The following is a 14,000-nucleotide window of genomic DNA, read 5'->3' as shown; positions in this document are numbered from 1 at the left end:
GTCTCCTCACCGGGAGAACGGGGTTATTCGTTCCTGCCTCACAGCGCCCCAGGTGCCTGGTGGGTGCCGGGCCAGCACGGAGCCTGCTGTGGGGAGGGTTACGGTTCTGCCCAGCCTGTGCTACCTCCCGGGACGCTCCCCGGAAGGGATGACTTCCGCCTCGTGCTGTGGTCACTCCCCTGGGGCAGCGAGGGCTGGGTCCTCCTGCTCTCTGGGTTCTGGGGTTTCAAGAGCCCAGCGCATTCCCCCTCCGTCTTTGCGTGGACTCAGGGTGGCTCGAGGCGCAGGAGCCTCAGGTGTGCAGGCCGCCAGCTGCAGGTGAGCCGTCACCATCTGTTCACCTGCTGATCCGGTCCCCATCTCACATGGGGCCCAGGCTTGGCTGCCCGGCGGCTGTGCTCAGGGCCCTGGCTCACTCCTGCGACTCTCGGACACACGTATTTCCAGCAGAGGCAGCAGCAGCAGCAGCAGCATGTGGACTGGGGCCCCCAAGGGCCCAGCCATCTCTCCACAGCCCCCCGCCCTGCCCCTGGTTCAGGTTCTCAGATATTGGCTCCATTTGTTGCTTGAAATGAAGAGTCTGGGTATCTGATTGGCTTTGGCCCCAAAGAGCAGCACTGCTGATGGCCCTGGAAGCAAGCAGGCACTGGCTCACTTAGCAGACCAGCCTAGGGTGTCTGCCCAGGGGCCCCCGGAAGGTGGGGCGGCTGCTGCTCCCACCTGGCCGAACTGCCCAGCAGACTTTCGCAGTGGCTGGGATTAATCCAGTCCCAGGCTGAGGGGCAGCTCCTAACACACTTCATACACCCCAGACCCATCTTCCAAGATGACAGGCTGCTGGGGGCGGGAGGGAGGGGACAGCGCGGAGATGACAGTTGGACTCATGTTCTTCTCACCTCGTCCTTCTTGCAAGAGCCACCCAGACTGTTGCTGCGCCTGCAGCTTGGAAAGGTGTTGGTAGTTCTGTGGTGATGAATGGCCCGGATTGCTAGAGGACAGGCAGGGTGGGGGTAGGTGATGGATCAGAACGGCTGACGTGGAGAAGCACTACCAGAAAGGACCACTGGGGGGCGACACAGCACTCGGGAAAAGAGGCCTCAGAGCCCCCGGCTTCTGGTCGGAATGTCATGCCTTTTCCTTGGAAATTCTCAAACTTGTTCTGTTTTAACTAAATGAAAATATGGGAGTGGGGTAGCAGAGAGGACTTTTAATGGAAAATTAATTGATAACACAATCTTATTTCAATTCTCTTTTTATTTTTTAACTTAAATGACTGTGTAAAGTCCACAGTCTTGCGATGAGAAAGGCTCCAGAATCAGGTCTAGGTCTTCTCAACATTTCATTTCTCGAGTCATTTTTTCACTTTTCGTTGTGCATTGATAGGGGCTTCTCAGATCAGAAACCAAGGCACTATAACTATTTTATCAGCTACATTAATACATTGAAGGTAGAGTTACCCTTTCGTTAAATATACAGCATTTGAATACAGTATGGTTTTATGCAGATCAGGTTCAAAACACCCAAGGCACACACTTTATTTTTTCTTTTTTTTCTTGTTTCTGTATTTATTTGAAGGCTCATATGAAAGTTTCAGAATTGCTATAAACAAAGAGTTCCAGAGTAGAAGCAGTGGACGGTGATTGTTGTAATTTTAAACATAAAAAACACGGTAAAGACTGTGAAAGGCAGAACCAGGTCACAGCAACAGCAAACGAGATCACGGACACAGCACGGGTTCGACACGGAAGGGCTCCGGTCTGCTGAAGTCTGAGAAACGAGTCTGGAAAGTCCCCGACTCCCCACAAAGCATGCAGCTGCTGGGCTGCCCCAGCCACTGGCATGTTGGCCTGCTTGGGAATGGACGTGTGCAAACCCCGCGGGACCGGCCGGTTCACTGGCTGCTGAAATGCCTCCGGGTACAAACAGGAGAAAGCCTTCCCCTGTCCGCGTCTTAACGAGACAGACGGATGCATTTCTCTGGAGGCGGCGGCGCGGCGGCGGCGGCGGTCTGGAAGGAACCACAAGACAGGGAGGATGGGGGTGCTTAAGGTCTGGGAGGAACCACGGGCGGCGGCGGCGGGAGGCCCGAAGGGGGGGCCCGGCTGCAGAAGAGGCGGGCGGGGCTGGTCCGGCCGAGCCCCCGAGCGGCTGCCGCCCAGACGGAAGATGCGCCCGCACGGGGGGAGCCGCGGAGGAACGGAGGCCGGCGGCGAGGTCCATCGTTTAAGTTTCAGACACGCTTCCCGGCGGCAGCGGGAGGGAGGGCGGGCCCGCGCCGTCCTGGCTCCGTTCTTCTTCGCGGCCCGGGCCCAGCTCCCCGGCTCGGGGTCCGGCGCTGCGGGCCGACGGCGGCGGCGGGAGGGCGGGCGGGACGGCAGCCGCCGTGGCAGCGGGGAGCCTCTGCCCTGAGGAGGGGGCTGGGGGCTGGAGGCTGCCTCGTCCCCCTCTTCGGCGCCTCCGCTTCCATCCCGGGCGGGAGAGCCAGGCCTCGGCTCCCCTCGCCCCGCAGGGTCCGCCGGCGTCCGCGGTGAGGGTTCCCAGGGCTCTGATGTGGCACACGGTTCCATCTGCGCACGGGGGGGCCTTCGGTGGAAGCAGGGCAGGTCCGCTGTCGGCAAGGAGCACTTCGCCTCTTCCAGGGAGGACGGGGCCTGGTGGGTTTCACAGCGGTCCGGTGGCTGCGACGTTCGGCTAACCTACACTCGGTCGTAAGCTTGCAGCTCTGTCTCGTTCAGACAGTTTTCACTGTTTGCAATCAGAACCACAACCTTAGTGCAATCGTATATTTATTTTTTTAATAGTAATTTTGGTTGCCATACAAGAGATTTAAGGATTGGGAGAAAGTGCAATTACAGGAGCTCGTTTTGTTTGTTTGTTTGTTTTTAATAAGGTCTGAAAAGAATAAAAGCACAAAAGTAACAGAAACATAGATAATGTGAACAATGTTACACAAACTATAGTGTGAAGACATATTAGTTTCTAAAAAAAAACAGAAAATTTGTTCATGGGAAAAAAAATCAGTATTTGTGGCCCACACACACAAAAGGTCATTGCCAGATCACCCTGGGTAATGCCTGCTTGTTCAGTAACTCAGAAAAAAAATCACCGTTTTATTAACTAAAGTACCACAGACAATTCACTTTGTGAAGTTCAGCAAATCAACAGTCACACGGAGGCATTTTTATATTGTATGAATTAACCTAAAATGCGCCCCGACGCCCTGGAGAAGGTGTCTTGGCAGGTGTTCGTAGTTGACAGCTGGAGCAGTTTCCGTCTTGTATACACAATGTTACAGAAAGTAGGCCTGTAAATGCAGTTTATTTAAACTACAGCATATGACAAAAGTTGATCTTCTTAAAACCTGGAAGAGTATTAACAGAATCTTGATGTGAGCAGTTGAACATGGGTTTCAGGGGTGAAGAGGGGTGTGGAGTAGGTGGGGCCTGGTCCTGACCTGTCCCAAGGGGCTGGGGGGAGGGGCAGTGGGCGGCAATTTCAAAGAGGAACTATTGCTTTCTGTGGCAAATCCGTCGACTAGAGCTAGAGCCTGAGGCGTCTTGGCAACGTGTTTATGCTCGTGTCAGTGCAGGTTCTGGGAGGTCCTGTGACTTCTGTAGTAAGACAGAAAATAAACGGTGCCACCAGCTCTCTCGCCTGGGTCAGGTGCACAGGACTCGAAGTCTCTACTTAAGAAAGGGAAGAAGGGCCAGCTCTCGCCTTCTGACTACCAGAGTTCAGGGACCCTGACGCCCCTAAGTGGCCGTTGGTTCCAGGCTCCCCACGCTTCCTTTCCTCTCGTTCTGTCTAGCCTTGTGCCTGGCCCCTGGCAGAGGGGGAACCCTAACAGTAGGCAGGGGAGAAAAAAACCGCGGCCGAGTGGAGGACTCACTGGATTTGGCAAAAATCACCAAATGGAAGACAAATAGTGGCCACACGACCAGTTTTACCTTTTTGGAAATACTGGGCTGCTCAGCAGGCTGCCTGCAGTATCCTGGCTAGAAATTCCTCTAGGGTGATGCCTGTTCAGCTCGTGATGGAAAAATTGAAAGTACGTAAGGAAGTAAAGTGCCTTAGTATTCAACTGATTTCAAGTTGGAACGGACGGTTCAAATAGAAAGATTGACCTGTGGAAGGTTTTGGAACACAGGGTCCAAAACGCCGTTTCCAGTTGAGGGGCTGGAAAAGCGATGTGGCGTGCGCGTGTGTGTTTGGAGAAACTGCTGCATTGTGAGTTACAACCACTTTTGAAGAAATAATTGTCCTTCGATGACGAAGTTCTAGCAAAGATAGAAAATGTAACACAGCTCTGCTGGTTCCGATGCATCCAAATAAGTTTGATTTAAAAAGGTCATACTTTCATAATTATTCCACAGAAATAGTATCATTAAATCACAAAAGTTTTTTTTTTTTCTTTAACTTTCTAGCACTGAAGTGGCACAAAGGCTGCCTAGTAGACCAGCCACTTTTTTTTTCTTAAAATATTGTGCTTATAAACTATCTGTACAACTATTTAAACTTGCAGTAAAGAAAGATTTTCAATTGCTAAATTTTATGCGTTCATTCTAGAGCTGTTCCAGACCTAGTCAGACACTTGATTGTGAGCATAAAGAAAAGGAAAAAAAAAATCACGTTTTTATAATTAGAGATGGGCTAGGCTAGTTCTGAAATCATAATAAAAGCCAAAAACCTGACGTTCGTTGTCTCTTCCACACGCCTGTGCCTGCCTGGCTGGCTGTTCTGCACGCAGTCGTCCACCTCCCTGGGGAACTAGAGGTATTGTTACAGGGGAGGGGGCTCTGGGGGAGAGAGCGGGGCAGGCCCAAGGGAGCCTCGCCGCCGCCGCGCCGGAGAGGCGAGCCTGGCAGTCCCGGGTCCCCCTGCCCTTTCCTGTCGTGGTTCATCTGTGTCACACCCTGGCCCCGCAGCCCACCTCCTGTGCTTGACCCTGGGACCTGTCTACCTGCACCCACCGGGTTCCCCGCAAGCCCTGTGCTGTTAAGACAAGCTGGTGGGATTCCTGACACTCAGAGGGGGAGGGAAGAAGCCCTCGGTCCCCGCTCCCCTGGCCTCCGAGGACAAAAGGGCTTTCTTGGCACAGCTGCTTCCCCTTGGCTGGGCTCAGAGCTGAGGCCCCCCGCTCCCCCAGCTCCCACCAGAGAGAGGGGTCCTGTCCCACCTGGTGGCACATGCCCACCTCGTGTCTCGTCCTGCATGCCAAAGTGGGTGCCTGCCTGCTCTGATGGTCGCAGAATTTAACACACGTTGTGCGAGGAAATTCCGCACGGCAGAGAACCCCTCCTCTCCGTCCTGGACGGAGGCTCCCGGCAGACGGACGGCCGCTCTGCCCCTTGAGTGCCGGGCCAGCTCTCCCTCCCCTGGGAAGCGTGACTTTGTGCTTCGACTCACTCCATGTGGCATCTGTGCGGCCACTTTGGAGTTATGCTAATAGATTTGCAGAAAGAAAGAAAGCCAAGCCAAGCTGGGCACGATCCCATTCAGGACACCCCCCAACTGCCAAGAACCTCGTGGCCAGGGGACCGTGGGAGGCCGAGGGGCGGAAGGTCCGAGGAAGAAAGTCTGTCTGCCTTTCCGAAGGGGCGCCGCGTACACACGCACACACGTCTGCAGGCATCTAGCCACGAGCCAAGTACGGGAAAGAGAGCCCGCGAGCGCTGCGTGCCCTCGAGAGGCCCGGGTGCGAGGGCTGCCGGCCCGCAGAGGGGCCGAGGGAGGTGTGGAGGGCGCAGTGGTGTCTGCCGGCGGGGTGAGGGCCCCTCGCTGCAGCCACGGGGACCTCGGGGAGGCCGGCCGCGCGGCTCCTTCCCGATCCAACAGTCCCCCCCCGACCCCCCCCCCCCCCGACAGCAACAGCCCCGGCGGCCCCCCTGCCCCCCCGGGAGCTGGGGGCCAGGGCCTTGGCGCAGCCACGCCAGGGACACACCGCGTTCCTCTGGGACCGGAGACAAGCCCGCGGGCTGGGGTTGGTGCGCGCCCTCCGGGCCTTTCAGCGTAAGCCCATCTCTATTTATAACAAGAAGTCTGGGACGCGAGGGCAGCCACCCTTATCTGTCCAGCAGCTGCTTCAGAGCCCTCTCTATGTTCATCCTGTGCCCGACTCGCGTCACGCCCAGGTCTATGAGGTCTTCCTTCTGGAGGTTGGGCAGGTGGCTGCCGTCGATCTCGTTGTCCATGAAGGCCTCTTTATGCTCACCCAGGTTGAGGCTTTCCAGCCAGTCCGCCACGTCTGGCTTGGTCCACAGGTGGACGGGCTTAGCTGTGAAAGGCTTATTGGAGATTGGCTGTTGCAGTATCGAGGGGGACGGCGACCTGCTGCGTCCCGCTGGGTTCAAGCCAAACAGGTCCCCGGCGGGGGGCTGGCTGGGGAGGCCGAAGACGTCCGAGAGCGCGGGAGAGGGCGAGGCGGCGGCCGCGGACAGAGGGGCGGGCAGCATCTCTTTGCTCAGCTCTGTTGGCGAGACCACAGGGCTGGGGGCGCGTCTCGTTCCTGAGGTCCTGCTCTCATAGTCTGGGGGCCGGCTCTGCAGGGTGATGGGCTGGGAGGTCCCAGGGCGGACGGTGAAGGTGACGGTCGTGCTCCGCGAACCTGAGACGCTGCTCATGACCTCTGGGCCTCTGCAACGGCAGCAACAGAGAAAAGCATCACAAGCCTGGCCACCGAGCAGACGGGCGCGGGGAGGGGGGGGACACCTGGACCACGCCGGGGCCTGAGGGCAGGTGCACCGGCAGTGGGCGGAGAGGGGCCAGGGAGACCCGGGGGCAGGCCGGAGGCACCTCATCTCCCGCTCCCCCTGCTGTCGCTGTCGCCAGAACCACTTGAGGAAGTGACCGCTCTGCCCCCGCTTCAGCCAGCAGAGGGAAGGAGCCCCGAGGAGAGACCCTCCCTTGGCCTGCCCCCCGCCGCCCCCACCCAGACTTTCCATGGTCCGCCTGGCAGGGGCAGGGGCAGGGGCAGGGGAGGGCGCCTCGCAGCCGGCCCTGCTGGAGCAGGTGGAGGCCCCGCCCCTGGGGGTGCTGGCGGGCGGCTGCAGTGTCTGCGAGCGGGGGGGCGGGGGGCGGGAGCGGCTGGGGCGGGGCCGGTCTGCGCCTGGACCGTCCCTTTGCGCTGTTTATCTCCCTGGGTCCACGTTTGGGTAGAGCGCCAGTCGGCTGCCAAGGTGCCGCTGAGCCTTGGGGTCTCCTCCACCTGGAGGCGGTCACTGCTGCCTCAAGGGCCAGCCTCCCCTGGGGAGCAGCAGCAGAGCCAAAGGGGGACGGTGCCGGGCCCCAGCTTCGATCTTGTCCCGAAGCACTTCCGGGGCAGGGGATGCCCTCAGCTGAGACCCCCACCCACCCACTGTCACTCCCATGCCATTTCCTGGAGGGCCGGGGGCTCAGGGCGGGCCTGGTTACAGGGAGGAGACCCCGTGAAGCACCTCACCGGGGGCCTTGGTTACTGCTTGTACTGGGTGTATCCCAGGTGAAGGCAGGCAGCCCCAGGCGAGACTTGTCCACCTGCCAGGCTCACTACTCAAAGGCGAGAAACGGAGCAACCCCCCCGGCCCCCCAGGACCTGGACCAGGTTCTGGAGGGAGGCGGGTTGGGGACACAGCAAGGCCTTGAGGAACCCGCACATTTCAGTGCTCAAGCAGGACCAAAAGATGCGCTCTGGTTCCAACTCAGGACGGCCTGTCTCCCCTCTGGCCTGGCCCACAGCTGTCCACACATCTGTTTGGGGCAGGCTCACGTGAACCACTCAGACACCACAGTCCGGCCAAGATGGCTGAAGGAAAGTCATGAGTCGGTGTGAAGCAGGTCCGCCCAGAGGGGCTTGGGGTGTTCCTTAGGGCCTCCAGGGAACAGAGGGGTTTTCTGGACGTGGGTCAGCACAGCACCAGAACACATGGCTCAGGCGAGTCACGGCCTTCCTTGAAGGCGGCTCTGCGGGTGCTGTGCCCGTGACCCTGGCGGTCGACCCGCTGTGGCAACGCAGCTGGGAAGTGACCTGACCGTGTCGTCGTGGGTCTTTGTAAGGCAGAGGCTAGTTACGCTCCCAGCGTGAGAGCAACGGCTTTAAACCCAGGCAGCGCACAGTGGGGGCCCCTCTGAGCCCCGGAGAGGAACTCCCCGAGCCCTTGCCACGGGGCTAGCTGGGTTTTTGAACAGGCGGGCCCTGCAGGCAGCCGTGGGCGTAGCGAGAAGCAGCCCCGCGTTGGCGGCAGCAGGCAGGGCGGAGGAGGGACAGTGCAGCACACCAGAGAGAAGAGACTTCCGCAGGCCACTTACTTCCGTTCAGCACGACCCTCTTCTGTTAACACCCGCCATGGGAGCAAATGAAAATGACAGAATGGCCTGGGTTGAGACAACACTGCAAAATGAATTACAATTAGCAAAAGAAGCTTCCTTCCGTGGGTGAAATGAAAGCAGAGTGGCACAGAACCTAGCCATGCTGGTGCCTTCCTGGCCTCGGAGGCAGGTAGGGTGGGCAGGCCACAGAACCGCCCAGAACAGGGTCCAAAGGGGCCTTGCTCTGGCAGGTGGGACAGTCACAACTCTGCCCTCTTTGGCTTGGGACAGTGTGAGCCTAAGGACGGTGCCCAGGAAGAAAGAGAACACGGCGGCATGGGAGTGAGCTGAGCCTCTGCCCGAGGTCCCTCCGACCCAGCTCGTTGCTGACACTGCAGTGTGGGTTTCTGAGCCGCCCTTTGTCCCGGCAGCTTGGGAAGGATAAATGGCTGTTCCTGGCGGGGGGAAGGCCTCCCGCCGACGCGGGCCTGGCTTGAGTCCGCGCCAGGAGATGAGAGCCGGCGGCCGGGAAACAGGGCGTCAGACCCGGCCACAGTCCCGCTGGATGCCGCTGTGGGCAAGGGTGACCGGAGCATCTGGGGAGCAGAGCAGAGGCCTGCCGGGGCCGGCCCATGCTGCGCTCCTTCCGGGGGCTTGGCTCCGTCTCCCTTAAGCCCTCCGATGTGATTCCCTGGATCTCCAGGCTGCGGAGATCGTCATGTTGCTAGGCAACCACTAGGTCCCGGGCGGAACCCACAGGAATCGGCTGCCCTGATTTAGAACAGACACAGACACACGCTCACGCCCTCTCCTGGAATAGTACTCGCTCTCCTGCCTTTTACATCAAATCCATATGGAAACATGAGAAGTGAAACAAAAGTTGGGACTTGACGCACTCAGAGATGCGTTGGTATTTTATCAGTCGGCGCAGGTTACCGGGCGGAGGAAGTGAGTGTTCAAGTCGCTCCTTCATGGTGTTTACAGATTCACTTTGGCCCTTGAACCACAGCTGGCCGCGGGCCAGAGGCTGTCCAGTGTCGCCGCCGCGAGGCATGGTCGGCTGCCCCTCCCGAGCCGGGGGTGGGCTCTGAACCCGCAGCGCAGGCCCCTCCAGGGTGCCTGCCCCTCTGTGCTTCGTCCCTGGAGGGCTTTGGTGACGCGCCCTGCTCTTGCAGAACTGCTCGGAGGAAGCTGTTCTGTCTTTAGAGCGGCTCAAAGACGGGCATGGGAGAGAGGGGGAGGCGCCACAGTGTGCACAGAACGGCCCCGGCCCGAGCGCGCCGGCCCGGAGTGTCCCCTGCCTGGCCGGGCCCACGCTGGGTGCTGGGTCCGTGACGGCTGAAGGCCAGTGATGGCCGTGAGGGAGCTCGTTTCCCAGATGGGAAGTGACGTGACGGGGCCAGGCCGACCGGCCAGAACTGGGAGGGCAGGGGCCGCCGGGGGTTCCACGGCCCCCGGCAGGAACCCAGGCTTTCTGCTGGGATGCTCACCCCTAAGCGGGCCGAGAAGCCGGGGCGCAAGGGCCAGTGGGGAGGGAGGCCGTGGGGCCGGACCTGAGGGATGAAGTGCTGCAGGCAGCCCAGAGCCCCCCCAGTGCCATCGGCGGGGAGATTCCCCCCCCCCCACCGCCGCATTCACCTCGTTACGGGCCATTTCCGACACTGACATGACCTCACCTTGTCTCTTGCGGCTGTGACGTGATAAAGCTCTGCAACGGCGCCGAGGCCGCGAACACGCCACGAGCGGCTTCTCTTACCAAGTCATTTTGAAGTCTGTGCCCTGGGACCAGCCGGGCAGAGATAATTTTTTAACAACCCCAAATGATTTATTTTAAAACCAAGAAGTTCTCAGGGTAATACTGCTGAGAGCTGGTGCTGCGCTCAGCAGGTGCAGCACCTGTGGGGGCAGCTGGGGGCCCGAGGGTGGCTCCTGAGAACTGGCCACGCCCCGCCTCGGGGAGCCTGGAGCTCTGGTGGTGCCTCCGAGAGGTGCAGGCTGGTCCCAGAGTCCTCTGCTCCTCTGAGACGGGTGAGGGGGTTTGGAGGGAAACAGGGCAGGGGGTCCTGGGGGAGGGCACCGGTGGGGCCCCAGTCGTCCAGTCACTGCTTTGATTCTCCCAACAGCGAGGGTGAAAGCCAAACCCAAACTCCGCTGCCACTTCAGTGAATGTGGACCAAGAGCAGATTTCTCTTGATTTAAAAACCATCCTCGGGTATCTTAGGTCAGGCTCCTCTGTTTCGGGTCAAGGTGCACGTGTCAGTCCGGCCGCTGTTCCCGGCTCCCTGGGGCACCCTTCCTCCTCCTGTCTCCAGAGCGGAGGCTCCCTGGGCCCTGGGGCAGCCTGCTCCTGGGCCTCCCTGTGTCACCCTGACCCGCCGGAGCACAGAGCTGCTAGGTCAGTCTTGTGACACCAGAGTCAGGTCCTGCCAAACCTCTGCTTAAGCCCCTGATGGCTGCCACCACTCAGGGCAACCTGCCCTCCTTGTCTGGCGGTTTCTTGGGCATGGAGGACTGGGCTGCCTTGCTCTGGGGTTTCTGCATGGCTGGCTCCTTCTTGTATTTCTGGTCATTCAAATGTCACTTCCTTAAGTAGGGTCCCCTCTTTCCCGCCCAGTCACCGAGCTGTTGGCACGCCGTCATCCCTCGGCAGTGCGGGCCCTTGCGTCTGTGTGTTTATCGTTTCTTATCCACTCCCCCTCGAGCTACTGCAGCTTCACAGGAGGCGAGACGTCGCGTGTTTTCTTGTTCAGGGATAAACCCCGGGGCCCAGCACGGTGCCTAGCACCCAGGGAATCAGATTGGACCAGTGACCTGCTGCCCAGCTTCTGAGGGCCCGGGCCTCCTGCCTGGTGTGTGGCCTGCCTGTGGCCGGCCGGCCGCCCTCAGGCCTGCCACCGGCTCTGACAAGGAGCCCCTCGGGGCCTCCTCGCCTCGGACCGCGAGAGGCCCCCGGGGCCGGGCGGAGGGTCCCTTCCCAGCTCTGGCCCGGGCAGCCTGCATGGGCCCTGTGGCTTTCGGGGAAACACACGCTCTGACGAGGGCATCGCTGCTCGTGCCTGCACCGCCGATGCTGAAAAGCCTGTGAAACTGGCTAGGTCACCAAGGGGCTCGGGACAGCCAGCCACGTGGAGAGGGGCGGGACCTCTCGTGGTCCCTGATGCTCCTGCACCGGTTGCAACAGCAGAGCTGCAGCGCACACTGTCCCCACCGTCACCCTCCTGAGCTTCACCAGGAAGGAGGCCGAGGCCTGCAGCGCACTCAGCTTAGGGTGCTGCCCAGCAGGAGAGCCCACCGCCTCGCTGCAGGGGCTCACACGCGCCCCCCCGCCGGCTTCCCTTGAGGATCTCTTTAAAGATGAGACGCTTCCCGGGAAGATGAGGCCTGGCCAGAGGAGCACGTGCGAGCACTGCCTGACGGCCTGGCCTCAGGGTGTTTGTGGATCAGGCCCGAGGAGCTGCGTCTCACAGTCCCTACTGAAGGGACCGACGCGACCCCTTCTCGTCGCCAGCCTTCTGTAATCAAGGTGAAGCCAGAGGCCTGTCGTCCCGATTTCGGGGCACACACACTCGTAGCGGAAGCTCACTCACGGCTCAGGTCCCGTGAGCAAGGATCGAGTGGCTCAGTTTTCTCTTCTCCCCCAATCCCGCCCTGGCTTCTAGCACCTCTGAGTTGTGGAGAAGACCCCGAGGCCGACGGTAACTTCCAGAGCTGCAGGCGCGCCTGTGCTTCCTGCCTTCTCAGTGAACCAGCCGCTGCCCCTGTCTGTGGAACTGAGGTTTCCGCACTGCTGCTTGTCTGTCGCTTCACAGAGCTCAGCGGGTTCTCCGTTTTCTCCGGGAAAACTCAGTTCCTGTCCCTCACTCGGAGGCCCCTTCCTCCCGTTTCGTGCCTCATTTTGCCCAGAGCCATTCACAGCTCCGAGTTTGGAGATGCATTTAAAAGCAGCGCTGAGACACCCATGCGGGTGCGCCCTGGTGGAGAGGACAGCCTGGGACTTGTCTGATGCCTGAATGGCCAAACATCCGGGCCTCTCAGTGAAGGTGCCACCCTGGCAAAGGGAGGCCTGTCCCGGGGCCGCGGCCGGGGGATCGCGTGAGGGAAGAGAAGTGGAGCTGGCGCCCAGGGCTCGGTACCCCGCTTACCCCGGTCAGCGTGCTCGTGGCTGAAGCGCACGTCCACTTTGCCTTTGACGGGTGAGGTCAGAAAGGTCAGAGGCGGCAGCCGAGTGCCCAGCTTAGTGCCTTAAGTCAGCGCTGCCCTTCCTCCTTGTCCTTGGCCCTTAGGGCTGACCTCTTCTTGGTCCAACTCAGTGTGACCCTTGGCAGTGAGAACAGCGGCCCCCCACCCCGGCCTTGGTGGGCTGAGCCCTGCCGAGCTGATGTTCAGTCAGGCAGCTGCCCTTCCTTGCAGGGGGAGGAGACGACCCGCAAGGCCGCTCTTGGGCCGCTTGTCTGCTTCTGTGCCTTCCAGCTGAGCCCAGGGCCCAGCACTCCAGCTCTCTGACCACGGGAACGGGCTCAGGCCCCGCCCCTGGCGCCCGAGGCGAGTGTGCAGTTGACGTCAGCTGACGTTCGTACTGTGCCTGGCCTGGGTTGAAGATAACTGAATGGACAGGAGGTGCCCGTCCTGGGCACTGAGCACGGGCCGGTCAGAGGCCCAACAGGATTCTGCTCCGAGGCCCCTCCCACCCAGGGAAATGCAGGGCAGGAAACCCTAGGGACCCCTGCAGCTCGGAGACCCTTCTCCCGTGAGCCCAGGGGAGCTGGCTAACAATCCAGATACTGTTCAGAGAGGCCCCTGGACTCCTGGGCGGGAGGGCCCCGGGGAGCATGGCGCCATGCAGGCTGCCCTGAGTTCACGCCCCTCTGCCTCCCAGATAGCAGATGGTGGTGACGATGGGACGTGCCAGTCAGAAAGCCTCGGCCTGGCCCGGGCTCTGTCTCCTGCTGCTGTGCCCGTGGATGGGCCGTTCCGCCTGAGTCTCCATTTCTCCTTCTGGAAAGTGGGTGTAATTAATGCCTGCTCCCCAGCAGCCACTGGAAAGAGGACTCGCCCACGTCCAGTGGTTTTGTAAAGTGTGAAGCTCTGAGATGAAGCATCACGATTGTGCTTCCCATGACCCAGCAGCTGGAGACCTGTGCTGCCAGGTAATGAGAAGGGCAAAGCGAGCTCTCTGCAAGGGGCCCTGAGGCCTGCGCGCGCTGGTCCCCCAGAAATGGGGAGTCTGTGAGGCACTGCTCCTCAGCCGCAGTGCTTCCGAGCGGCACGGGCAATGGGGGCCGCCCATAAAAGATCGCGGCATCAGCACGCTTCTTTCTCCCGGGCCTGGCCCGTCCGTGTTCCCCTGCGGGGGCGTGGGCCGTCCACGCCGAAGGGAAACCGGGAGAACGGTGGCTCTCAGCACGCATCCCCGTGTGATTCTGCCCAGGAGCGGACTTGACCGCGACTTGACCGCCTGCCCAGCAGGACTGTGAAGAAAGACTTCAACGGCTGACATGAGGAAAGCTGAACGCCGAACGCTGTCGCCTGGGGCCCCGGGAAAGGGTGTGTCTCGGGCGAAGAACCCTGGCCCGTGAGTGGTGGCCAGAGGCCGGGGCTCTGGTGGGAACCGCAGCAGCAGCAGCAGGCAGACGGCCGGGTCTGTTAGAGCGCGCCCCGCCTGGACCGCCCTTGGGGTGGCTAGGACGCCCCGGTTCCTAGGCAGCAGCTTACACTGC

The 14,000-nt window shown here is 60.4% G+C and overlaps 1 protein-coding gene and 1 long non-coding RNA gene across 23 annotated transcripts in view; one reads left to right on the top strand and one right to left on the bottom strand.

Moving 5' to 3' along the window:
* The window catches only part of LOC146405023 (uncharacterized), a 42,633-nt gene that overhangs the window by 2,902 nt on the left and 25,731 nt on the right, over positions 1-14,000 (top strand). Inside the window, exons 3-4 of one of the 3 annotated variants that reach the window (XR_014836730.1) lie at positions 11,943-13,430; positions 13,712-13,827. The exons of the other annotated variants lie outside the window; for them this stretch is intronic. This is a non-coding gene — a long non-coding RNA (uncharacterized LOC146405023). The remainder of the gene's footprint in view (positions 1-11,942; positions 13,431-13,711; positions 13,828-14,000) is intronic. 3 annotated transcript variants of the gene reach the window in all.
* SHANK2 (SH3 and multiple ankyrin repeat domains 2) overlaps positions 2,774-14,000 on the bottom strand; it is a 513,576-nt gene continuing 502,349 nt past the window's right edge. For all 20 annotated transcript variants that reach the window (XM_085010449.1, XM_085010452.1, XM_085010454.1 and 17 more), the window contains one exon: positions 2,774-6,633. In XM_085010449.1, coding sequence (XP_084866575.1) covers positions 6,063-6,633 — 571 coding nt within the window. In that variant the 3' untranslated portion in view covers positions 2,774-6,062. The remainder of the gene's footprint in view (positions 6,634-14,000) is intronic.

The sequence above is a fragment of the Sus scrofa genome, chromosome 2, assembly GCF_054392235.1.
Source record: "Sus scrofa isolate SSC_HxYL_T2T_F1_AM1 chromosome 2, Sscrofa_HxYL_maternal_Yorkshire_Landrace_v2.0, whole genome shotgun sequence".
Classification (NCBI taxonomy): Eukaryota; Metazoa; Chordata; class Mammalia; order Artiodactyla; family Suidae; genus Sus; species Sus scrofa.
This window is presented reverse-complemented; position numbering and strand designations above follow the sequence as displayed.